A 26,441-nucleotide genomic window follows, 5' to 3' on the forward strand; every position below is an offset into this window, starting at 1 on the left:
GTTTTTAGCAGTGTGGGACACATATACCACTGTCAACAGCTCAACACATGTGTTCTGGTGTTTCATGACCCTTTAAACACCCAGCAGACACAAGACGTCAACATGCTGCCAGATTAAATGTTGTGGAGACGCTGCATTTTGTTTGGAAATGAAAATCGGGTTTACATCAGAACTTAACGTCAGCCCGATGTCAATGTCCAACCTAAAACAAACCAAATATCAACGTCAAATGATGTTACAGCTTGATGTTGTGTCGACGGAACCGCTATGACGTCTATCAGATTTAGAATTTTGGTTGCCATAAGTGATGTTTTGTAGACAAATTTCGGGAGGAGCATGCGCAGAAGTTTCAATATCGAATACATCATTGACAATTATTCCATCATCAAATCAGTTCTTGAGCAACCCCTATATATACCAAAGCTGTCTTACCTGCAGCATCTCACGACTTTAGCATCCCTCCACCACCCCGTCACCTCACCTCTTGCATTGCATTCCCGGGGGGAGCGTTCTGGGGCCGGGCTAGATACTTCGCTCGAATCCCAACTTCTCTTTGTTTCCTGACAAGGGGAATAACTCGAGTTGGGGTGTCTCCTCGAGCTCAGAGCCCTCCCCCCGGACAGCACGCCAAATATGCTTTATACTTAAACGAATGCAAGTGTGAACTCGTGAACTGATGAATAAATGTCAGTATTTGACGTCAATAGGATGTTGGTTTAAGATGTTGGCTCGACATTGGATTTTGGTCACTTTCTAACAACCTAAAATCAACCAAATATCAACGTCATTATTGGACATCAAAATAATGTTGTCCTTAGACGCTGGCTAGACATTGAATTTTGGTCACCTGACATCACAACCTAAATCTAACCTAATATTAATGTCTTATGACATTGTGTGCCTGCTGGGCAATAACTAAATGCACTACAGAATGTTACGTTTACACACATCCACAAATGACATGTAAACGCATCAACTTTCCACAGCGTAATACTCACTACTCTTGAGTACTTTTAAAAGGGCTACTGTTTACTCACACTCTGAGAAATATTTACAACGGTTTTACTCTACTCACTCTACATTTTTAGGCAAGTAATGCTACTTTTACTTAAGTATGCTTTTTCAGTACTCTTTCCACCACTGGTGAAGAGAAAGGCAACATTACACAGTAGTAAATGCTTCACTGATACAATGTGTTACAGGACTGGAATACTTGTTTATTCAGAAAACAAACAAACAATAAATGTATTTGTGATGGAGGATGATGATGGTGTGTGTGTGCATGTAAATGTATTTGGTGTGTGTGTGTGAGGATGATGATGATGGTGGAGGAGTGCAATAATTGTCCCCTCTGAGAGCTCCAGATCTTGATTTCTCCACGGAGATCGGCACGTCTGCATCGCTGAAGTCTTGACTGACAGTAAATATGAGCTTCGGCAGCAAACGAGCAGAGCGGCTTTCATTAAATTTAATTAAAAACACTCACCTGCGTCATGTGTTTGCATGCATGACAGCTTGAACTAATCCAGCGAATGTGATCAGCAATAATATATAGGCAAGGCAGATCTGTTTACGCAGCACATTTCACGCGCAGAGGCAACTCACTGCTTTACATGAACCAGAATAAACGAGGCAGGAGATACAACAAGGCCAAGAAATAATTCTGTGCAGTTTGGTTTTGTTCATAATGTGTTTTGTTATGACTCTGTATTAATCTGTATTGTGACTCTAGATTAATTCTAAATGTCTTAACGATGGCAGAGAGATCGCCTTTCACTCATTCAGATCACATGTATGAAAGCATTAAGGCTTTCCTGTGAAACATGATGACAGAAGACATTGTGCTGGGTTATTGGGGATGCATTATTGAACTCAGTGTAAACTGCACGATTAATCATTAAAAGATCAGGATCTCAACACCCACGCAACATCACTTACAAATGATGCTGATTTGCATGTTTATTAATCCTGCCAATCTCTGCATTCAAATCTGTGTTTGAACAACGCAACAATCAATAAAGAGATTGAGTCTTTAGTCTTTTGAGTTAGTTGTGAAGTTACAAGCAGTCAAACAACACGGCAGTATTGGGAGAACAGTCTAGAGCAGGGCTATTCAATTGGCGGGCCGAATCCGGCCCCCGAGGCACTTTGTTCCGGCCCTCCAAACAGTGTGACCAAGACATCAAAAATAAATTTAGTTCAGTCCACAAACGGCCACTATAGTTTTGAAGTTACGTGCATCTGTTTAGTAACAGCACGAGCTGCAGTTAAAGGCTGCACAGAGTCATCATGAGCAAGTGGTGCGGCAGCCGAAAACATGTCCGTAGAAAAGGCTATTTGTAGAATGCACTGATATTGTAAATAGGGATGCAACGATTAGCCGATTTCACTATTAACTGCGCTTTATTTTGTCACACTTTATTAATCATAAAGTCTTCTCTAAGCCGCATTTCTGTTGCATGGAACAAAACAAAACCGCTGCAAAATGCCAAGTTGCCTGTGCGCTAGTTTTAAGTTTGAAGTACACCGAGGCTAATGCGCACGCACACAGGATTAACTACAGCAGCGGGATTTCCCATATCACGTCTTATCCGCTTGCAAGTTTGTTATTTCTAATGTAAGAATATATGACAATATGCGGGCGCCAGCGGAGCAATGCGCTTGCGTCTTTCTGGGCGCACGCAGTAGAAAACATCCCACGGTGAGAGTTGCTTTCAGTGCAATGTACACAAAAGATATGTTTGACGAATTATTATTAAAATGATTACGTATGCATGAATGCAGATGATAACAACAGTTAATCTAAATAGCTATTTACCTAATATAAAGCTTGAATTTACATTAGAGGTGATAACCGTGAAACCATGATTATTCTTCAGACTATATAAATGTACAACCAAAATCTATAATTGTTGCATCCCTCATTGTTATGCAGTTCAAAACATAACATGAATGTGTCTGAATGTAGAAGAAGCCTACTTCAGCAATGCACTGCTTCTGGGGCCTGTTTCAGAAAGCAGGTTAAGTTAAAACTCAGAGTAGTTTAACCCTGAAATGAGAGAAACTCTGGGTTTTCCGTTTTAAAATGGCAGGTTTGTTAAACTGGAGAAATCAGGGTAAGTCAAGCCTGTTTCTAAAAGAGAGTTAACTTTAACTCAGAGTCAGTTACTGTGGTAACTTACTCTGTGAACCTAACCTGGTCCGGAGCAGGTTTTATTCTCTAAACTCTGAGTTTTTGTCAGTCTCCTCCCCTTTTTTAAAGATGAAGCTGTATTTCTCGCATTAGTCTTACATTTCCACACACCTATTTTAGAGCTCATTTTGGAGATGTGCATAAAAAAGATTGATGGAAACGTCATGATTCACATAACTTTTGACAATACGCATAATAAAACATGTGCATAACTGAGTAGGTTAAACTTTTATTTGATAAGAAAAGATGCGCAAGAACTACGAAGGAAACACTTAACAAATTACAGTATGTACATTAAAAAATGGTTTGTTAGAGATGATGATGATGATGAAAATGTGTGTAAAAGGACAAACCAGAAGACTGAGCACACTGCAGCACATCTTAAATGTTGTTTTGGTCATTCTAAAATGCCTTAACTGTTTCAGTATTAGTGTATATTATTAATTACCTCCGAGCGTCTGGAGTGTGTCAAGATCTCCGCGTCTGGCTTCAAACGCCCCCACGTGTTCATTGTGTGTCAATTGTCTTCTGAGGCGAAAGTACATTAATTAAATAAAAAATCATTGATGCAGCTTCTTCTACCGCAGTAATTCTGTTTTTACTGTTGATATTTGGCGCAAGTTAATCAGGAAGTGACGTTTGTGTTCTCTTCGACTCTTTGGATAAAAACGCTGCTTTATTTTTAGGCGTTATTCGAGTTTTGCACAAATTAATGTAATAGCCTATATTTTGATGGAAACACAGCTATTGCCTACATTTTTGTCACACACAGAACAAAGTCACGTACGAGGCTTGTCCTTTTTTTTCATAAATAATTAACTTTCGACATGTACTGTTACTAGAATAATGGGATTATTAATCTGTCTAAATTATTTTATTACTGCTTACCTTCTTAATGTTATATCAACCTCTATCACTTGATCAATATAAGGCAGACACACAAGTGCACTGCTAAATCTATTAAAACTGATAAACGTGTATAAAAGTTTAGAAAAAAGTATAAACGTCACACATTACATTACTTATTTTATTATACTTACATTACTTATTTTATTATACTTTTATTATACTTAAAATTAAAAATTCTGCATTAACTTGGGCAGCTGTTTTCCCACGCTGTCTCTGTTTCACTGATGGCTGCTTCTTTTTAAATATATACACTCATATTTGCTATAACTTTGCATGAGCAGATCAAGTTCAGCTGGAGAAAGAAATGCTGATCTCTTTTTTTAAGATGTTGCCATAGTCACTCGTAATATCTGCGCTCCATTGATAATGCCTTTTTATAGTCACGGTGTGCGCGCTTAACTCTGAGTTGGTCTACTCAAAGTTGATTGACCCAACTCAGATCAGCTGTTCTGAAACCGAAAACTCTGAGTTTTTAATCTCTCGGTAAATCAACTCAGAGTTCAAGTTTAAACTCAGAGTTGTTTGAACCTCCTTACTGAAACGCCTCTGTTGTGCTCTGAAATACAACATTTAAATGTTTGTAAAAACAAAAAAAGTCTATTGTACAATGCACTGATATTATGTAGTTTCAGTATACAATATATTAACATTTTAATGTAGAAAAAGCCATTAAGGGGGTCTTATGGAGCAAAAATATACAGCATATGGGCTCTTATATGCTGTTGTATCATCACTCATATAGATTCATTTGTCTCCGGCCCTTCATTTGGGATGCTTTTCATGAACCAGCCCCAATGACAAATTAATTGAATAGCCCTGGTCTATAGTTTAGAACATGGATTCTCAACCGGTGGGTGACCACTAGCGGGCCTCAGGGATCCTGCATGTGGGCCGCAAGAATTCAGAATCTAATTTATTTAGCAACTCCATTATTTTGCTGTTTTGTTTAATTAGTTAATTCATTCATCTTCATTAATTTTAGACATGGCATATACTGTATGTTGTACAATAACAGAATGTGAAAAGTAACTTGCCTGAAAGGTGTTTTTAAACTAAATATTTCAATATTTAATATTTCAAGAGTATTCAATGGAATTTATTGAAACTACATTATTTCATTTATCAGAAACAAAAATATAACAGCATTACTCATCATAGACAATATGTACACAATTCATTATTGTTTTGTGTGCCACCGCAAGATTTGGTGTGGCCTTACTTGGCCACCTTTTAGAACATTTTCTGAGGGCGCCACTGATCATCCAGCAATGACACATGAAGATTTATGAGTGAGTAACTGAATCATTCATTGCGGATGAGAGTAGAATAAATATGGGTTGCACAAATGATGATGTTAGATTTCTACATTTAGCTGTATTAGCAACAGTAGGAGTAACAGTGAGTTTCTCACAGCACTGAATATTTTAGTTGATTTTTATTCAGCTGATCATTTCTTCACTCTATTTGTAATAAAATTACAGCTTCTCAATTCTGTTTGTTAATACCAAAAGTGTCTTGCAGTGCTGTTTCTGTAATGGAAAGTAGATGACTTTTGTCTCCTCCCCTTTCTGGCTGATTTGAAAAACGGTCCAATCCATGACTAAAACAACAAAATGAGAGATCTGTGATCCGTCACACCACTATGTAAAACACAGCTATCACACATCAAAATCTTTAATTCACTCATTCGAATCACACTGAAATAAATGCTTTAAACTAGTAAAATAGGGAGTTAAATTATACATAAAATTCCTATAATATAAATAATACAACTATTTAAAAACTAATTAATTTCACAGCAGGGCCAGTACTTTAGTCTTTAACTATATATTACTACACTGAACACAACACATGATGGCCAGTATTATTAGAGCACTAGCCTAATTGTCTTTAAGTCAGTTATTTCTGTCTCAGTTTACATGTTTTAGTTCAGTTTGGCTGATTAACTTAGTAATTAATCATTAAATTGCACACACACACACACTCAACACGATGGCCAGTTTAGTTCCCCTATAGCGCATGTGTTTGGACTGTGGGGGAAACCGAAGCACCCGGAGGAAACCCACACCAACACAGGGAGAACATGCAAACTCCACACAGAAACACCAACTGACCCAGCTGAGACTCAAACCACAGACCTTCTTGCTGTGAGGCTACAGTGTGACACCACTGAGCCACCGTGAAGCCCATTATAGAAACATTTCATATTAATTAATGCTTTCAAATGATTAATATTCATTTTATGATTTACAAAATATGTATGTGCCTAATGTGTATATTTTGTGTAATATACACATAAGCTTGCCTATATTATATTAAAAAGATTGCATTTACATATAAATATTTATATATAGTAGACATTAAATTTCTTTTGATTATTTATTAATTTTATTTTTGGCTTTATTAATTTCCCTTTATTAATCTGGAGTCGCCACAGCGGAATGAACTGCCAACTATTCCAGCACATGTTTTACGCAGTGGAAGCCCTTCTAGGTGCAACCTGTCACTAGGAAACACCCATACACACACACACACACACACACACACACACACACACACACACACACACACACACACACACTATATGGTCAATTTTAGATTACCCAATTACCCTGTAGCACATGTATTTGGACTGTGGGGGAAACCGGATCATTATATGTGCAGTGTGTGAGTGTGTGTGTGTGTGTGTGTGTATTTATACAGATATTTACACAAAAATGAATTGTGATTAATCATTTGAAAGCAATAATATTAATAATTATGATTTAACTGTAATAGTAACTTCAAGAACAGCAGAAATTGTAATATATCTTATAATTACTTTGTTTTATTTTGATAATTTATTGTTATTTGACGTTTCCTTCATAAAACTGTATATACAGAATATTTACACAATGGGAAGTAATTTATCTGAGGCGGACAGGAACCTTCCCTAAGGATTATAACTTGAAGACCAGTTTAAATGTCTTTTAAAACACTATTATCAAACAGGATTGGGTTAGCTGACCAAGTTAACTTACTATTTTACACACACAAACCAAAAAACTGCACAAAAGATTACAGAAATGACCAAATTCACAACTCACCGCTGTCGTTTTCCCTCCAATACTGTGATGTCATTTCCGGGAGGAGGACGCCGCGAGGATATAAACAAAAGCACTAGATAGGGACTTAAAAGAATAAAGTGGACTTATAAAGTTAAAATCAATTAAATGTGAGTTTTGTTAGATAAATTGTGATAAGAGGACGAAAAAAAATTAAAAACTTCATAATAAACTCTTATAACGTTAAAAGTAAGCACGGCTCCTCAAAACGTGAATAAAAAAGAACTATTTACAAATTAATAAGCGCTTTGAAATATAAAAGGCGCCGTGATTCTCCACATTACCATCAGATGCGCTAATAAACTGCAGGAACAGCTGTTTGTTGTATCTGATGAGCGCGGTGAGACACCGCTGAGTTTAGGAACGCCGCGCTATTGGTCCAGCGGGAAACAGCATGAGCGGGAGCGGTTACAGAGAGTGACGTCACGTGGTCACAGAGCGCGCCGGAGCAGTTGGTTCAGGAGACTGATTTCGGTTGGGAATCACGAGTTTACCGACAAACACCGGACAGAAAATGACGGAGACAGAGTGAGGTGAGTGACTGACGGCTCAATGCGGGGTTTTAGTGTGCTGAAAACACGCCTGACAGACTCCACGAGCCTGGGCTGCAGGGTGACTAGTGCTAGTTAGCGACTAAACTAACTGCAAGTTGAGTGCTCTGTGTGTGCGAGTCCTCTGCCATGACCACTGTTTGTCTCTTAGTTTAGCTTTAAACATCTTCCAGTCCGCGTTTCATGAAGAGCTTGTGTGCTGGTGTGTTTGTAACGTTCAGAAACAGCAGTGATCGCCATGTTGACCGTTCAACAGCCGCTCACCAGCGTGTGTAAACTCGTCGCGTTCGCTAACAGTATCGATGTTATGGTGTGGGAAGATGCATGGAATTATTACATCTAGTGTTGTCTGTGTGGCAGTGCATATTTTAGTATGTAGCTTTACTTTGTTGTGTTTCATTTCTTTGCGCAAACAAAACATGTTCATAACAATGACTGTTGCAGACAGGTTTTCTGAATTCTCGTCGGGCATTGGTCAGCTACACTTGAAGCCCCGCCCACATCCCGCGCCATTGGTTGAATTAGATGTGAATTCGACGCCATTTTCTAAAATCGCATTGTTCTGTTTTAGTGCGAGTGTGTTTATGTGCAGATGAAGCAGCACAGTTGTGTTTTTATTCATCCAGTAATTAATGAAATGGTTGATTGCGGATTAGTACAGCAAATGCGTTTGATTATGAGGAAGTCTGTGTGTTTGCAAGAGCATTACTGATGATGTTTACTGATATATTTTAACTGCTGCTACACAACACACAGATCTATGATTACGTCACGCTCCGTTCTGGAGCAACATGAGTTCAGTAGCTTTTTAATTCAAATGCTAGTCTTCTAGGGGTCAACCAATTTCAAGACAGACTTTTTTCACTGCGTTAAAAGGATATTCACAATAAAATGAACATGTCCTCATCATTTACTTGCGCAAGTGGTTCTAAGCTGTTATGAGTTCTGCTAAGCACAAAACAAATTATGCTGAAGACTGCTGTAGGGCTGGGCCATATGGGCAAAATATCATATCCCGGTATTTTTAGGTGGAATGACGGTATACGAAATATATCTGGCATTTTCCCATAAACGGTTACGTGTGAGTTAAAGCCTTGTTAAAAATTTATTACACATTTTTTGAGCAAAATATAATTCAAACACAGGGGTTTTCCTCCCTGTTTACAAGTAAACAGCTGCACAAAAATAACAGCGGTACAAAATCTTTAATAAATAAATACAGTTCAGGTTTTTCCTCCTGCTTAACACTGCAAATAACAAAGTAAACAGAACCATAGAAAACATAACTACATTGTCAGAGCGAAAAAGGAGCACACTTAAATAGTACCACAACAAACAGTATTTCAGGATAGAAAATAATTAAATCAGCTGTATATGTTTTTTAGTTACACATGTATTTATTGTGCACAATTATTAAACAGTGCACATGTCGAAGATATCTAAAGATAAGTCTTTAACTCCATGTAAAAAAACTTTTTCTTTTACTAAACTTGTGTTTGACTAAATATTTAATACGGAGATGAAAACGAAAAAACTATGGATTTGAGAAATAGTGTAATAGTTTGAGAGTGCTGTGATGAAATGCTGGTTAAGCATGTAAATGCAAACAGTCATTATAACAGAGCAGAATGCAGAACTAAATGTGTGTGAATGTAAATATAAAGAAGAGACCGTCGTGTAATAAATACTGAACGTATAATCAGTGAATGTGAGGTGGTGTCACTTTCGAAATGTGCTATAAATTCCTCCTGTTTTGGCGTTTTTTATTCTTTTGAACACACTCAGGTGCTGCTTGTCAATTTGACAAGGCTTCTACGTTCGTTCTTGCTGTTAATTGCGGAAGAAATGATGGATAAAAGGTTTCTGATAAACCGATGTGACAGCTGCAGGCGCAGTGTGACATACGTACTCGCAAGGCGGAGTCAGATGCATTCATTTTGAACTAATCTTTTGTTTGACTCATGGAGTGAATCGTTTATTTGCGCATGCGCACATTTGTGCTAGTGGAGCTCAAGTGCAGCCTTGGAGTGGTCTGTTTTGAGCAGAATGCGCATGTGTGGCCTCAAACCATACCAATATGAATCATATTGGATATTACCTTACATTACATTATTATGATAATTAGAATTAGAGCTGGGCGATATGGCAAAAAAAATTGTCACGATAATTTTTTTCATATCAGTCGATATCGATATTTATCACGATAAATGTTAAATCTTTATATCTATCAATTATATAAGATTTTCAGCATGCCAATGGCTTTGTGCAGCTGATTTAACACATTTAGTGAAATGTTTTAGCTGTCTGACAATATAAATAATAAAATAATAAACAAAAGAACAATTTTAATTCAACATTTACTTGTTCAAGTTTTCAACAACCAAAGACATTACCTACAAGTAGGGTTGTAACAATATACCGGTATGACGGTCTACCACGATTTGAACGTGCACGATTATCATACCATGAACAATTGCATATCAACAGTTTTAACCCTTAAAGACCGAGACAGCCGCCCGCGGCTAAAATTAAGTATTGCTCTTAAATGTTTAATAACTTTTGATCCGCTGATCCGATTCATACAATTCAAAGATTGGCATAAAGAAGAGAATCTCAGCTTTCCAGTGCTGTATCACATAACATTCGCAGACTTTCAGAGGCTCCGGAATCAGTGCGGTTACGTCATCAACATTTGACAACGCTGATTTGACAAAGAAACGCTCGTCACTGTGTCTCCGGACAAACCAGACATGATACATTGATGCATTGTCCCTCCTCCATGCCCAGATTGGTTCAAACTCGCTATATCATAACCAATAAGCATAGGTTTCGCTTTTGTTTGTGGACCAACAATGAGCTTTTTGAACAACACGGAATGAGAGATAGGCATACATTTATGCGCGGCTAAATAAAACGCAAAAAAAAGTTTTGCATGAAATAATTCTCATACTAAGTACTTTTGCATGCACAGCAGCACAGAAACATGACAAAACAGTGACACAGCAAAGACGAACTGCTGCTCTTGCTGTTTCCAAAAGACGCAAATGAAGATGCAGCTGTTTGTCTGCATTGCAGACAACCACATCCAAATCCATATCCACAGACAACCATATCCATGCTGGCACATAAAACCTAAGGATGTTCCATATTGAATCTAGTTTCGTTATGTAACTATTTATAGTATAGTAAATATTTATATCTATTTTTTACTGAGGATTTGCACCATATTTATTTGGACTTTATTTGGACTTTGACACATTATTTATTATTTTCTTATTTTTTTATTTGTTCATTGTAAGTGGTGTTGTTTATAGTAACTGAAAATATATTATTTGGAAAAAGTCAAATTTGCTTCACTGTTCTATTATTTTGTAACATACCGTATACCGCGAAACCGTCAAACCGTGGTATTGTTTTAGACGATTATCATACCGTAAAAAATTCATACCGTTACAACCCTACCTACAAGTCATTGGATATTATTGTTCATCATCAGAAAAAAATAAAAAAACGATTTGGAACAATGTGAGTTAATAGTCACAGAATTTTCAGTTTTGGGTGAACTCTCCTTTTAATGGTAAATATGGTGAATTTAGTGTGAAATATACTTTAATGTATTTTATTTAGGGATGCTAATGATTACTTGATCTATTGATTGTCGATAATGCTTTAATTGATAGACCTTATCGATGACTGATTAAGCATGAACATGTAAAGGTTTAGTTCTGTTTGCGCTGTGAGACGCATCCACGCATTACATCAAGTGTGTGCAGTTTACCTTACTTATGCTGTCACTTGAAATCCCATATTGCGGGTCGCATAAAACCTTGTTATGCGCATATCTCCGATATATCCGCCCGTGTTTTAACCAAATTTATCTGACAGAGTAGCACGAATAGGTCTAAGCAGACTCTCAATTTACAAATCGCGCATCACAACGAAAACATGCGGGGAGCCTCTTCATTTACACAGCCAGCTTCTGAGCTCCATCCAAGTTTATTCTTTCGAGGTAACCCAAGAAATCTATCAGTGCTGCGAAAAGACTGTCCAGTTCATGCTGCTCAGACCGCGCTTAATTAATAAATTAAAATGAAACCGTGAAAATAGTTTAATGGATTGTTTTGGCGCCAAAGCATATAGCGGGCTTGTGTTAAAGCGCTTCACCTCAGATGTTATTCATTCCTCTTGTTTATGCTGTAGATATCTGACCAACAAAATATACATCAAAATTAAGCTACACATTATACAAAATGAAATTCGTTACTAAAAGACACATTTTCAAGGAAATACGTTTATTTTTATTTAGTTCGTGTCTGCCTTAAACAACTGCGGGTGGATGATGCTTCGCTCCGTGGAAAAAAAAGCTGTTGCTGTTGTAAACGTCTGTCATATATTTGCTGCATTTTTAATATGTCATTATTTTAAAGATTATGTCTTCAGCATCTGATTTCTCCTCTGTGATTATGTGCTTTAAATATATAAAGGCTGGTTCTTTTACCGTCGATGAGAGACAATATTACAGATTTCAAAACACATTTTATTATTAAAAAGGAAACAGCTTGACATCAAAAGATCTTATTATTGTCTTAACAGATACCCTTAAATGATGCAGGCTGTAGTTTACAGCAAGCATCATGTGTTCACTGAGATGTGATAGAGATTGTGTCCTCTGTCATGTCTTTCGTCTGTCTTTTCATGTTTTTTTTTTTTCTCGTGGCACGGCTTTAGAAAACGATGACATGAGACTCTGCTGGGTAGCTGCGCTGATTTGCCAACACTTGTTTATGTCTGTAATTTCTTAGCATCTTTATAAGGGTGGTCTTGTTTTACATGGTGAAACAGGTCGTGGTGTTGCCTGCTCTTGATAACACGAGTCGTCTAAGCAGTTTGCAGTGCATGTTGCTCTGTTTTGTGTCGGATAGGGAAAAACTAAGTAGCTCATGAAGTCTAGTGACGTTTCTTGTCAACAATGTCTGTGACTCTGACCTTTTTTACCTTATTTCTTTCTTACTCCTTTCAGTGCAACTAACACTGTATGGGTGTAAACTTGTACAGCGTGCAGCAGTCGGAAGGGCAGGCTGCAAAATGCTTGTGCAACGTTACGCATAGTGCGTAAATATTATCGAGCAATTATCGAACTGTCATTATCGTTTTATTGAAAAATTTTATATCGTGATAATTATCGACATCGAATTATCGCCCAGCCCTAATTAGAATCATATCGATATATATCCCCAGTACCTGATATATCGCCCAGCCCTAGACTGCTGCAAACAGAAGACATTGACATCCAAAGTACATTCTCAGAAATAAAAGTATGTGAGCTGTCACTGAGGTGGTACCTTTTCATAAGGAACACATTTGTACTTGAAGGGTCCATATTGGTACCTCAAAAGTGTAAATTAGTACCTACAAATGTTAAGAGGAACACTTTTTTACTTTTTAGGTACTAATATGTACTCTTGAGGTATTAATATGGACCTTTTAAGTACAAATTTGTACCTTTTGAAAAGGAACCACCCCAGTGACAGCTCAGGTACCTTTATTTCTTAAAGTGCAGGAACAGTAAACACTGTCTGTCTCTCCAGCATTCTTCAGAATATCTTCCTTTGTGTTCAGCAGAAGACAGAAACTCACACAGGTTTGGAACAGGATGAGTAAATAAAGAGTTTAGATTTCTGTGTGTGCTGTCCATTTAATTAAATTATTGAAAATTCCAGAATTATTGAGATGAATTGACTCTTTTGTGAGTTGTCTCTTTGCACCTTTAAATAACAAATTGAAAACAATCTCAGCAAGCTGGCATACACACACAATGCCCTATAGTATGTAACACACACACAGCATAGAAAACAAACTTTAGATGTTGTTGGCGCATGCTGTTTATAAACTACAGCAGTAGTGGAAGTAGAGAAACGCTGTACAGCCATAATACACACACAAACACACACACACACACACACACACACACACACACACACACACACACACACACACACACACATAATGAGTCTCTCACTCTGGCCAGGTTGGATGTGCATGTGTGTTTAAGATGGTGATCTGCATTTGATTGTTTGTCTCCACTTGGGGCTATTAAACGCATTACAGTAATTAGATTAAACAACCGCAGTTAGACAGGTATTTAATTATTGCCACAGACCTAGTGATCACATTGTGGTATGTGTGTGTGTGTGTTTATATATTTACTGCAAGCCAAGGATGCCGTATTAATGCTCTGTGTATAGGAAGAATCAGATAACCAAGAATGCAAACATTTTATTATGTAGAGTCAGGTGAAGACAGCGCTCTGATTGGTTATTCAGCAACGAATGAGAGTGCAAGAATGAAAACAGATGTACCCAAGCAAAATGTTCTGTGATAGTCAGTATATCTGTAATCTAGTGTGCTCCATTAACAGTGACAAAACTCACATGTAGAACAGATAACCCTGATATAAGCATCCAGTCTTTCACGTTCGCCTAATGGTTCATTGATTTTTGCCGTCTCCTCATACTTCAGTTTCTTATCAAATCTTCTGACCAATCAAATCCTCCCTAGTGTCTGGCATGCCCCGCCCCCTTCTTCTCATTGGATGTTTATTTCATGTGCTTGAGCTCGACCACTCATAATGGCAGAGCTGTGAGAAACACATCATGCTATTGGCTGATTTTTTTAAAAAGGGGAGGAGCTACTCCATCTTCATGTTTCAATTGAGATTATACCAAACATCCAATACAAATTGCTCATGTCAAGGCTCTTTCGTTGAAGCAGCTGTAAATAAGACAGTAGTATGGTTATTGCTCTGTCTGTTTGACCTCACAGATGACTGATTTCTCTTGTTTTTCCAGCCGTTTCAGATGCTGTAATCTCACTAATTCTGCCAGATCTGCACTGGCCTGATGTTTGAGCATCCTGCAGCCATGGAGATCACAGCAGAGGGAATGCTGGGAAATCATGACACTGTTAAATGCACAAACCCAGCGGATTCCGGAGCTTTAGTATCCACAGAGGGCCGTCCCAGCAGGGTTATAGAGGCGACCCTGGAGAACGAGTCAGTCTGGAGCCGCTTCCACAGCCTAGGCACGGAGATGCTGCTGACGCCGCAGGGCAGACGCATGTTCCCCTGCTGCCGCTTCCGCCTGCGCGGGCTGGACCCCGACCTGCAGTACTTCCTTCTCATGGACATCGCTCCGCTGGATGATCTCCGACACCGGTTTAACGGAGAGGCGTGGGAGCCGGACGGCCCGGGTGAAGCTCATCTGCAGAGCCCCGTGTGTTTCCACCCTGACTCTCCGGCTGTGGGCCAGCACTGGATGGACAGCCCGGTGTCCTTCTACACGGTGAAGCTGACGCACGACTCCTGCGAGCGGGAAGGCGTGCTCCTGCAGCCAATGCACCGCTACCAGCCGCGGTTGTACGTGGCTCCGGTGAGCGCCTGTCTAGAGCGGGCCGTCCCGCTGAAGAGTCCTAATGTGCACATGTTCACCTTCCCTAAGACTGAGTTCTACGCGGTGACCAGCTACCAGAACCCGCAGATCACCCGGCTGAAAATCGACTGCAATCCCTTCATGCTGGCGTTCAGAGAGGATGAGACCAGCGCTCGCCTCATTCAGAACAAACTCAAACTGGCTCTGACGCCAGCGCGCACACACACAGCCAAATACACCGCTGACAACCACACCACCTCTGACGGAGAGCAGCACCTCAGGTGAGGGAAATGACCTTATCATTGAGTAGAGCTGCACTGGAGTTTGCTAGGTTTAAGTGTCAATTTACAAAAAATCCTGTCGATTAATTGTGAACCTTAATGTGAGATGTGTCTGCTTCATGACGTGCAGATTACACTCAGAACTCAAGCACTCCCACACAGAGAAAAGCTTTGTTCGGTTTTCCAAACATGAAGGTATAGTAAGATCATAACAAGAAGCAGCAGTTGCTCATTCAGTGTGCTGTGAATCTTTGGGTAGATAGTGAATCGATTCCATTCATGATTCAAATGATTCAAGAACTATTTTTGTAAATTCTGAATGATTTAGTTAGATTCGATTCACAATGAAATTGGATTTAATTCGATTAATGGTTGGATTCTGTAGCTTAAATCAGCCAAAACAAAAGTAAACACAGCTAATAACGACAGCACATCTGATGGAGAACAATACCTCAGGTATGGAAAATAAGCGTATGATTCAGGGATGTAGGGCTGCAATAGAATTTGCTAGATTTTTATTTTCAAAACATCCTGTCATCAATCATTTAAATTAATAATCAAATAGTCAACAAGATTCTATTCGATTAACAGTTAGGTTCTCGAGCCTAAAACAGCAAAAACTAAATAAACACCAGCTGATCAACATCCAGTGTCCATGTGTGTGTTTACACTCAGTGAACAGCGGTGAGTTTGGTGAACTGAGGACCTTCACAGCCAATCACAGTCATTTCTGTTGAGCATGCGAACACAATAGCCAATCAGCACTCAAATGTTAGTAGGAAATTACGTTTTTTAAAATTTCAGTATTCATTGGTACCGAATTCCAGTATTGACAACACACAGAAAATAAGCTAGAGAATGTAGGACTGAACTAGAATTGCTAGATTACAATGAGTATTATCTTCATTTAATTTAAATCTAAACCTCTTTTATGCAGATATATCTGTAGATATTCTGCACTGTAAAAAAACAACCTGTAGAATCTAACCCGGTAAAATTGAGGTAACAATTTGCCCTCACATCTTTAGGGTAAAATTCTATGACAAATATTTATAAAAGAAATAAGGTAAGATCTAACCAATAGTTCTCATTAGTATTTACTTATACAATTGAGTAACATTTACTCTACTTTTCGCAGCAACAGTTCTTCTACTACATTAATTATAATAATAATAAACCAATACAAATTATTACCTAAAACTTATTTTTTGAAGAGTAAGTTTAGTAAAAAATTGTCAAGAAGACACACATAAAACCATATAAAAACATTTTTAACTATTAATATAGAGATACATTTCAAGCAAAATTCAGTGTTAAGGCTGATTTATACTTCTGCGTTAAGTGCAGTCGGTGACGCTGATGCGCACCTCTCAAAAATGTAAATACACATCGCAACGACGCATAACACAAGCGCTGTGATTGGTCGACTTGACTGCGTTGACGAGTGTGGGCGGGGCCGAGAGCCCCACGAGCCCGATGGAGCGATTGTTTACAAGTGTGGTGTCCTGTGAGGGAGCTCCAGATGGAAAGTTTGGTTTTGTGTTTACCTCATGATTAAAGTTGTTGCACGTCCGCTGGCTCCTGGCTCTGAATGAGCGAGGTTGAGCCACTTGTACATTAAGGTAGCGTTCAGAAAAAACAAAACACCAGTGAAGAAACTCAACACAGAGGAACATTAACACCTCACTGCCAACTAGCGTTCCTGGAGTGTTATTGCAGAGCAACAGACACAGCAGCAGAAATATGAATGCACAGCTGCGAATGTTGCATGCGCCGTGGGTCATGCCGATCGCTTGACGCAGAAGTATAAACCAGGCTATACAGTGTTAAAATACATTACAGTGTTACATATATCTTACATCATCACTGAAAAATAAAGCAAAGTCTAATAATGACAAAACATACAATGGAAACTATTTAAACACTCTTATAACAACATTCCTCTGCTGTGGGACTGTGAATCACCAACAACCTCATGATTTCATTTGTGTGGCCTTCAAGTTCGTCCTCCTGTTAAAAATAAAATACATTTTTGATGTTAATTCAAAGAAATCAGCATAAAGTTGTTTTTATAGTTAATGCCAATTGTTTGAGCCCAAACAAGATTTCTGTTAATCAGCACTTCAATACAAAAGCAGGAAACAAATTACAATCAAAACCAAAATTCTTCAAATAATAACGTAACTACTTCAGGCAACCCTTTCATCAGTTTCGTAATAAATGTCCCCCATCAAAGGTAAAATATAAGGCAATGTATAGTTTAAAGTAAAACAAAAAAATCACAGTTCAAGATATTTTAATGATAAATGGCAGATTTCTGTCCCTCCACTGAAGTCTATTCACCCAAAACTCTGACACTTCATAAGCTTCATAAAGACATTGTTCAATAAAAACATTTGAAGTGTTTAATCTAAATTCTCAGAAAGAAAAGAACTTACGTAGTGATGAAGATTTAACATACATTAAAAAATTACTCTTGCTGCTTGTTTAAACTACTTATTTTAAATGAGCTGAAACAACACAATTCTTGACTATTTTTGGGTTAAACTTTCCATGTGTTCTATACTGTGTTTCTTGTAAATCATAATGCTCAACACTGCAGATCCTGTGATGATTGCAGATTTACACATTGCCATATTCATGCTGAACCCATATAATATATTGTGCAGCCCTATGTGGCCATGGGCCAGTAGAAGATTCTGACAGTATGATAACCTTGGATCAAAATATCACAGTTTAATAGTATCATGGTGTTGTGATTACTGCTCTAAAAGATCTCCTTTTTTAAATGGGTAATAAACAACAAATCCCTCCACATTGAACACAATATATATGATTTGGAGAAACATTTATAATATTTTGGCGCAGTAAACTTGTCCGGCTAAATAATTCAAATAAATCTCTGACTTCTGCTGTCTTCAGTTTTGAAAGCACAGATTTGTGTACAACTTGAAAAGGCATCTCTGGAGACCTGTCTATGATCCAGATAGTTGTCCTAAGCTCTACACCAGGGGTCACCAATCCTGGTCCTGGAGGGCCGGTGTCCCTGCAGGGTTTATCTCCAACTGGCCTCAACACACCTGCCTGGATGTTTCAAGTATACCATGTAAGACCTTGATCAGCTTGTTCAGGTGTGTTTGATTAGGGTTGGAGCAAAAATCTGCAGGACATCGGCCCTTCAGGAACAAGTTTGGTGACCACTGCTCTACACTGATGCTGTTGTGTGTGTGTTCTGTGTTGGTCAGCTCCACACACACCTCTCCTGATGAGTGTGTGTCCGGTGCAGCAGTCAGAGACTCTCAGATGGCCAGATCCTGCCAGCGGAGCCCCAGGAAAGCAGGGCGGCGTCCTCTCAGTAGGGGGCAGCGTGTGGTTCTGCGCAGGCCCCGGCCTATGAAGAGAGGGAAGAAGGCCAGAGCCAAGTGGTGGACACGTGTGAAGAATGTACAAGCACTGCTGGACCACAGAAAAAGAATGCAAAGCATCAGCACACACACTGACGTCTGCATGCAGCCCGACCTGGAGGATGTGGAGGGGGTGCTGTTTGTGTCCTTCACTGCAAAGGTAACACTCATTATAGTCTGAGCAGAGCTGCACCATACAGTGCACAGCAATCACTATAAATATAATAGTGTATGCAATATATGTTGACCAATCAGATGGGGCTTTGCCATCCTTAGCCCCGCCTTTTCAGTAGTTGCTGTTCTGCTATTGGCTGAAGTGAAGTAAGTGTAAAAGCTGAACGCTTCACTAGTGAGAACACAGTTAAACAGAGCATCTGCAGCGCAAGGATAAAGAACGAGCCTCCTCCATTCAGCCTTTACTTTACTCTTTACTCCTTTACTTTGGTGGAATGAGGAAATGGTGGAAACTCCCTCTACTGAGCACATCTATTACCCAACATATTTAATTTCCTTTGTTAAAAGCAAAGATTTGCTTCAAAACTATTTCTAAAAAAAAAACCTTTTTCTTGTGTGCGTCATAGCCACAATTAAATAACATTTAATTAAAAATATATATTTTATTTAAAGTCCTGTCAAAAATGTTGTTAATAAAACTATGACAGGATTCAGAGAACAATTATCAAGGCCAAATTAAGCCTGAGAATCAGCTCAGAGTGGATGAACAGGACCCAGCAGCACACACGGGTTAATATTGACCCAGTGTGTGGTGAATAAGCTGTCTGAATGTCTGGAGATTATCAAAGTCTCTCTGTTCATCAGGAGGCTCTGGATGTCCATGTGGGGAACATGAGGAGTTCTGTTGGATCTTCATCACCTCCACCACCATCACCATCAATATCTCCATCCTCACACACACAGCAGCTCTCAGCGTGTGTTACAGGTGTGTGTTCAGCTGCTGCAGCAGTGTTCCCTGTGCTGCTCGTGATCTGCTCTTCTCATGATATGTGTGTGCGTGTGTGTGTCCGTGCGTGTGCGTGTCTGCGTGTCCGCATCCTTGTGTGTGTGTGTGCGCAGATCCTCCAGTTACTGAAGCTGACAGAATCTCTGAGCTGGAGCTCGCTTTACTGCAGGATCTGAAGGAGAAGAAGAACAGACAGATCCTCCATCCAGCGCTGCAGAAAGGTACACACATTGACAGACACATGCGCACACACACAGATATACAGACAACCAGGCAGACACTCACAAACACTCACTCGCATACACACAAAACAAAAACACACAGACAGACGCACACACATTCACAAACACTCACTCATTGACGTGTGCACACACTCACACACACACACACACACACACACACACACACACACACACACACACACACACACAACAATAAAACACAAACAGATACACATTCACATACAGACAGACACACAAACACAGACACATACACACATACACACACACACACACACACACACACACACACACACAAAGACATACAACAATAAAACACAGATACACATTCACATACAGACAGACACACACACACACACACACACACACACACACACAAAGACATACAACAATAAAACACAGATACACATTCACATACAGACAGACACACACACACACACACACACACACACACACACACACACACACACACAAAGACATACAACAATAAAACACAGATACACATTCACATACAGACAGACACAGACGCACACACACACACACACACACACACACACACACATACATACAACAATAAAACACAGATACACATTCACATACAGACACACACACACACACACACACACACACACACAAATACATACAACAATAAAACACAGATACACATTCACATACAGACAGACACACACACACACACACACACACACAAATACATACAACAATAAAACACAGATACACATTCACACACACACACACACACACAAAGACATACAACAATAAAACAGATACACATTCACATACAGACAGACACACAGACACACACACACTACAAAAACACATACAGACAGACAAACAGACAGACACACAAACACACTCACGCGCACACAACAATAACACATACAGACAGACACACACACTCACAAACAACAATAAAAGCACAAACGGACACACTCACAAAAAACACACAGACTGACACACACACACACACACACACACACAAACAAACATGATCATCGTATCTCCTGTAATCTGACTGATCATTCGGGTATTAGTCAGTAAATATGAAGATGTGCTGCTGCTGCTGGTGTGTGTGTGTGTGTGTGCGCGTGCGTGCGTGTGCGCAGCACTAATCTGAAGTGTGTTTGTCTGTGTGCACAGTTGGAGTGAAGCTGAATCTGCTGGACCACACTGCGCCTGTAGACCTGCATTATCTGGGTGTAGATTTACCAGCTGCTGTCACACACACACCGCAGGAACACACACCCTCCTCCTGTACGTACACAACAACTGACACAACACACAACAACTGACACATTGCAGGGTTTAGGGTAGGGGTGAGCGTTAATAAAACACACTTTACTGGGTAATGTGATGAATAATGTCGCTGGAATGACTGTGTTTACAGTACTGTGAGGGTTGGGTTAGGGGTGGATGTTCATAAAATACAGTTAATGGATAAATCATATGAATAATTCTCATTAACGTGCCGCTGGAGCTGTGTTTTTTCAAGCAACAACCAGAAACACACAGATTTCCTGCTTAAGTGTACATCATGAATGAAAATAACTCTAGAATATGGCACATCCTACATCCCGCTGTACTGTAACAGTGCATTTCATCAGTTCAGCTCAAACTCTGCTAAAGTCGTGTTGTACATGATGTAAATCACAGAAGGAGAGTTTGATATTTATTGTTTTCAGAGAACATTAACCTGCAGCTAAAGCAACAGTTCACCCCAAAACCTAAATGTGCTCACTATATTTACTCTTCCAGGGTTTCAACGGGGTCTTAAAAAGTCTTAAAATGTTTTAAATTTACTTAAATATTGTGTTGTAGGTCTTCATTTTTTTTAAACAGGTCTTAATTTTCCTTTGCTGATGTATTGCTACACAATCTGGCCAAAACCCACCACCAACAATCCATCTTAATCAAACTTTATTTTAAAAAGGTGATTTTTACCTCTATTTATTTATATTTATTTACCATAATTATTTAATTATTTTCCCTACAATAACATTTGTTTAAAAGTTCTTAATGTTTTTACGACTGAGGACACCAACCTGGACAGATCGTTGTGCATAGATTTAGTTTATTATAGTTTTAAAAACTTTTAAAACATATTTTAGTTTTAAAGATAGTTTATGTTGGGAAAAAAGTGTATACCCTGCAGGCACAGCACATCAACATGAGGTCATGATGACGTTATGTCCCAACATACCCCAACAGCATGGGGACATTGGATTTTGTTTGGAAATGAAAATTGTCGTCAATGTCCAACGTCCAACCTAAAATCCACAAAATATCAATGTCTAATCATGTTACACCCTGACGTTGTGGGACATTACCACTATGACATCTATCAGACGTTGGATTTTGGTCACTTTTCAACACAATCTAAAATCAACCAAATATCAACGTAATTTGACATCGTTATTGGACGTCAAAATATTGTTGTCCTTTGACGCTGGCTAGACATTGAATTGTGGTCACCTGACGTCATGACCTAAATCTAACCTAATACTAACGTCTTAAGATGTTGTGTGCCTGTTTAGTGGATAAAAAGTAGAGTTTGTATGTGTTTTTACAATATTTAAAATATTTTCTCAAGAAATATCTAAAATATATATATTTTTACTATTAATTTATAATTGTATTTTTAGATATATTCAATTATATTATAGACTTTTTGAAAGGGCAAATAAAGCTCTTTTTCATCTGGGCCATTTGAAAAATCCCTCGGTGTTTAGCCCTTTATGAGTCTAAAATTTAATTCATAATGATCTTAAAAATGTCTTAAATTTAACTTGGTGAAACCTGCAGAAACCCTGTCTTCCTTCTTTTGCCTGTTTAGAAAATGGCACACTTGTCACTTCAGGTCAGCATAACAACATTGACTATTAAAACTATTTGCCTTAGTAATGTTGGTAAATTAAAATAAAGTGGTCAAATAACGAATCCTAGTATTTCTGAATATATTGTTAAAAATATTCAATAATTATCATGCTGATCATGTCGTATCAGTCTCAGTTATCTGTGAAGAGCGCCAGCGTGTAAGAGCCAATCGCAGCCCTTTCTGTTGAGCATGTGACCAATCAAAGGGGTGTAAGAGAACTTACAAGGCTCAGAAAGCGAGCGGGATTTTTATATTTGTTTATTTGCTCTAAATGCTTGAGTTGTTTAAAGGTACAGTTTATAAATCTGACTGTTTGTATTAAAGGACAAAATTGATTTACAGATAGTAAATAAATATATTTATACATTTTAATACAAGAATTGCTGCTGTGAGGAAAATATAACACTGTGTATGGAAAGCATCGTCAATGCACCGTGATGCACTGAGATATCAAATTGACCTGAATTGATGGCATGATAATCGTAACCGAACCGTGAGACCAGTGTAGGTTCACACCTCAAGTGTAAAAGTAAGTCAGGCTTGTTTGGAACAAGTAAAGAACAGAATGTTCAGTTTTGTGTGCACTATCCCTTTAATAATGAACTTGTATGTTAAAACGCTGTTCTTCACTTCGCTATTCTTTACCCGTCAGCGGAGAGTGGTTTCGTGTCCCGCACCGGGAAGACAAACGACCTGACCCGAATCAAAGGCTGGATGGAGAAGTTCAGCTTGAGGAGCACGTCCGGCACAGCCAACAGTAAGAACACTAGCGCTGATAATGAACGATATTTGCATGATCCATACGTTCGGCAACAACAACACACTTTTTATATTTGGCGTTTTGCTTATTATGACTATTTAAAACTGTAGATCAGGGTATTATTTATGTATTAGGGTATACTGAGAAAAAATCCAAAGACATATACAGAGTTTAAGGATCATTATTTTTGACAAAATGAGTGTGTTTTTGCACAGTGAAACTTCTCTGAATATCCAAATTATAAATATACAGAAAGCAGAGCGAGTGTTGCGCTCCTGTTATATTCACATCATGAAATTAGATCATAAACATGCTCACAATAAGATATCAAGCAGCTGAATTTGTTGAAATATCAAAATATGTAGTTAATAAACAGCAAATATTTGTCTTTGAAACCATGGTAGAGATGTTTAAACTGGTCTAAACTTTCACTGCCCAGTGCACAGATCAACAATATAACAATACTGGCCACAATAGCCATGTTTCCAGCCACTTATTTTATGCTCAGTTTGGAGATGCGCATAAAACATTGGTTGATGGAAACGCCAAGATGCACATGCATTTTAAAAATGAAAAGCACATGTACATAACTGAGTAGGATAAACTATTTATTCCAGAAGAAAACATGCGCTTAAACTTCAGTGGAAACACTTTTACTGAACAAATTTCAGCATGCGCATTAAAAAGGTCATGTGATTTTGATATGAGATCATGTGATGATAATAATGTGTGTGAATGAACACACCAGCAGGCTGAGCACACTAGAACATCTCAAATGCTGTTTTGGCCATTCTAAAATGCTGCAGAAGTGTCAGAGGCATCTGTGCTCCACGTTCACTGTGAGTCATTTATTAGATGAAGAAAGGATTGACGCAGCTTCTCCTACCGCAGTAAATTCTGTTTTTACTGTTGATATGTGGTGCCAGTTAATCAGGAAGTGATGATTTTGTTCTGTCTGGCTCGCTGGATGGAAACGCTGCTTTATTTGCTCGTCTTTTATTCGATATTCCGGTTTTCTCATCAAGTTAATCTGCATTTTTAGATGGAAACACAGCTACTGATTGATTGCGATATTCTACTCCTGCTGCTGCTGTTTTGATTACAGAACTGTGGCGTCTCATATTAGCACCAAGCTGCAGTTCATCGACCGCCCACTGGGGGCTGGCTCCAGAACACAGCACATTTCTGTTCACTCCAGCAGAAAAATCCACTTTTTCTCTTATAAATAAGATCATTCTGCTTCCCCTTTTGGCAGATTATTTAGCTTGTTTTAGGAAACAGAACTTTTGACTCATTATTTCTGAAAACAGCACAATATTTTAGCTCGATTTGAGAAGTTTGTATATCTCTGGACTAGAAACAAGACAGAAACTGCTGATGCTGCGTTCACACCAGACGCGGAACGCGCGAGTGATTTACATTTTAAGTCAATGCAAACATGCAAATAGACATCCTGCAGCGCGATACGCACGAATGCCGTGACTTGAATTGAGCATTCCGCGCGAATCACTCGAGTTCAAAAATCTGAACTTTAGCGGACATTCGCGCCGCGTTAACCAATCAGGAGCTTGGTCCTGTGGTGGCGTGATTGTGATGTGTCGCCTGTTGTCGGTGTCCCAGGGGAAATCCTCCAGCTGACACCGACTCGGGCTCGGCTCAGTCAGAAGCACCGCTGAAAGCCTCCGTCATCCAGGTTCAGTTTCTGGAGGAGTTTATGAGCTCACAGAGCTACTGCACCTCTGAAAGGATGTAGTGGACTCAGACACGACCCTAAACGTATTGACGCTGTTTTTCAGCCTTCATAAAGCACATAAACACTGTTATTTTCTTCATAAAATCCATGTTAGCCATTTAGCTATGAAGCTAGAGTCACCAGGCAGACAGAAGCCCTGCCCATCACGCGAATCCTCGTCTGTTCTGAAGTGAATCTGACGCGTGAATGAAGCGAGTAGCCTCAAATGTTCACGCGGCTATTTATGCGCGAATATCGCGATTTATCCACGCGTTCCGCATCTGGTGTGAACGCAGCATGAATGAGAGCAGCAGTGTAAAGAAGATGAGCAGTGGTCCTGCAGCTGTAGTGCTTCAGTTTCTCTGATCTGCTCTGTGTTTTCCCATCAGGCTCAGCGTTTTGCTCAGAGATGCTGGATGAGTATCTGGAGAGTGAAGGGCAGCGGATCAGCGAGCGTGCGGAGGTGTTTTCCAGCAGCGATCCGTCTCCGGTGGTCTATCAGCTGCCTGTTAGGAGCAGCAGTTATGTGCGTACACTAGATAGTGTGCTTCAGATGCGCACTTCACCATCAGCAGCAGCAACAGCACCGCAGCAGCCCAGCAGACGGGTCGCTAAACGGATGCGGATCTCCCCTGTGAGAGTGGTGTCCCGTCCCGTAGCACTGCCACAGCCCGCAGTATACAGCGCAGGGGTCGGTAGAGTGCGCTCCAGGCGCGGCAGGAAGAGACGGCGACCCCACATCAGCTTTAACAGAGACGCAGTGGACGGAGCGCAGCCCTCCTGCACTGAAAAACACACACAGCTCCGGACGCTGGAGGAACAGGCCCTCACACACGGACAAATACACACCTTCATCAGCACAGAGAGAGCCAGAGTCAGCCTCAGCGCACTGCTGACCGCTCAGGTACACGCACACTCTGATTTCTGTTTCTGATTGGCTGCTGCTCACTCTCAGGTGTTTGGTCATTGTCAGGTGAAGACACAGTT

The 26,441-nt window shown here is 39.4% G+C and overlaps 2 protein-coding genes across 8 annotated transcripts in view; one reads left to right on the forward strand and one right to left on the reverse strand.

Moving 5' to 3' along the window:
- LOC100331694 (bromo adjacent homology domain-containing 1 protein) overlaps positions 1-7,225 on the reverse strand; it is a 34,768-nt gene extending 27,543 nt beyond the window's left edge. Inside the window, exon 1 of the mRNA XM_073933871.1 lies at positions 7,189-7,225. The gene's annotated coding sequence lies outside the window, so the exon portion shown is untranslated. The remainder of the gene's footprint in view (positions 1-7,188) is intronic.
- Positions 7,226-7,628: 403 nt separating this feature from the next.
- The window catches only part of mgab (MAX dimerization protein MGA b), a 60,745-nt gene continuing 41,932 nt past the window's right edge, over positions 7,629-26,441 (forward strand). For 2 of the 7 annotated variants that reach the window (XM_073933847.1, XM_073933848.1), the window contains exons 1-8: positions 7,629-7,739; positions 14,606-15,465; positions 18,711-19,029; positions 19,689-19,809; positions 19,944-20,051; positions 21,228-22,017; positions 23,615-23,719; positions 25,844-26,358. In XM_073933847.1, coding sequence (XP_073789948.1) covers positions 23,677-23,719; positions 25,844-26,358 — 558 coding nt within the window. In that variant the 5' untranslated portion in view covers positions 7,629-7,739; positions 14,606-15,465; positions 18,711-19,029; ... (2 more) ...; positions 21,228-22,017; positions 23,615-23,676. The remainder of the gene's footprint in view (positions 7,740-14,605; positions 15,466-18,710; positions 19,030-19,688; positions 19,810-19,943; positions 20,052-21,227; positions 22,018-23,614; positions 23,720-25,843; positions 26,359-26,441) is intronic. The other 5 variants (XM_073933842.1, XM_073933843.1, XM_073933845.1 and 2 more) reach the window with 3 other exon arrangements.

Source organism: Danio rerio, chromosome 20 (genome assembly GCF_049306965.1).
Source record: "Danio rerio strain Tuebingen ecotype United States chromosome 20, GRCz12tu, whole genome shotgun sequence".
NCBI classification, from domain to species: domain Eukaryota; kingdom Metazoa; phylum Chordata; class Actinopteri; order Cypriniformes; family Danionidae; genus Danio; species Danio rerio.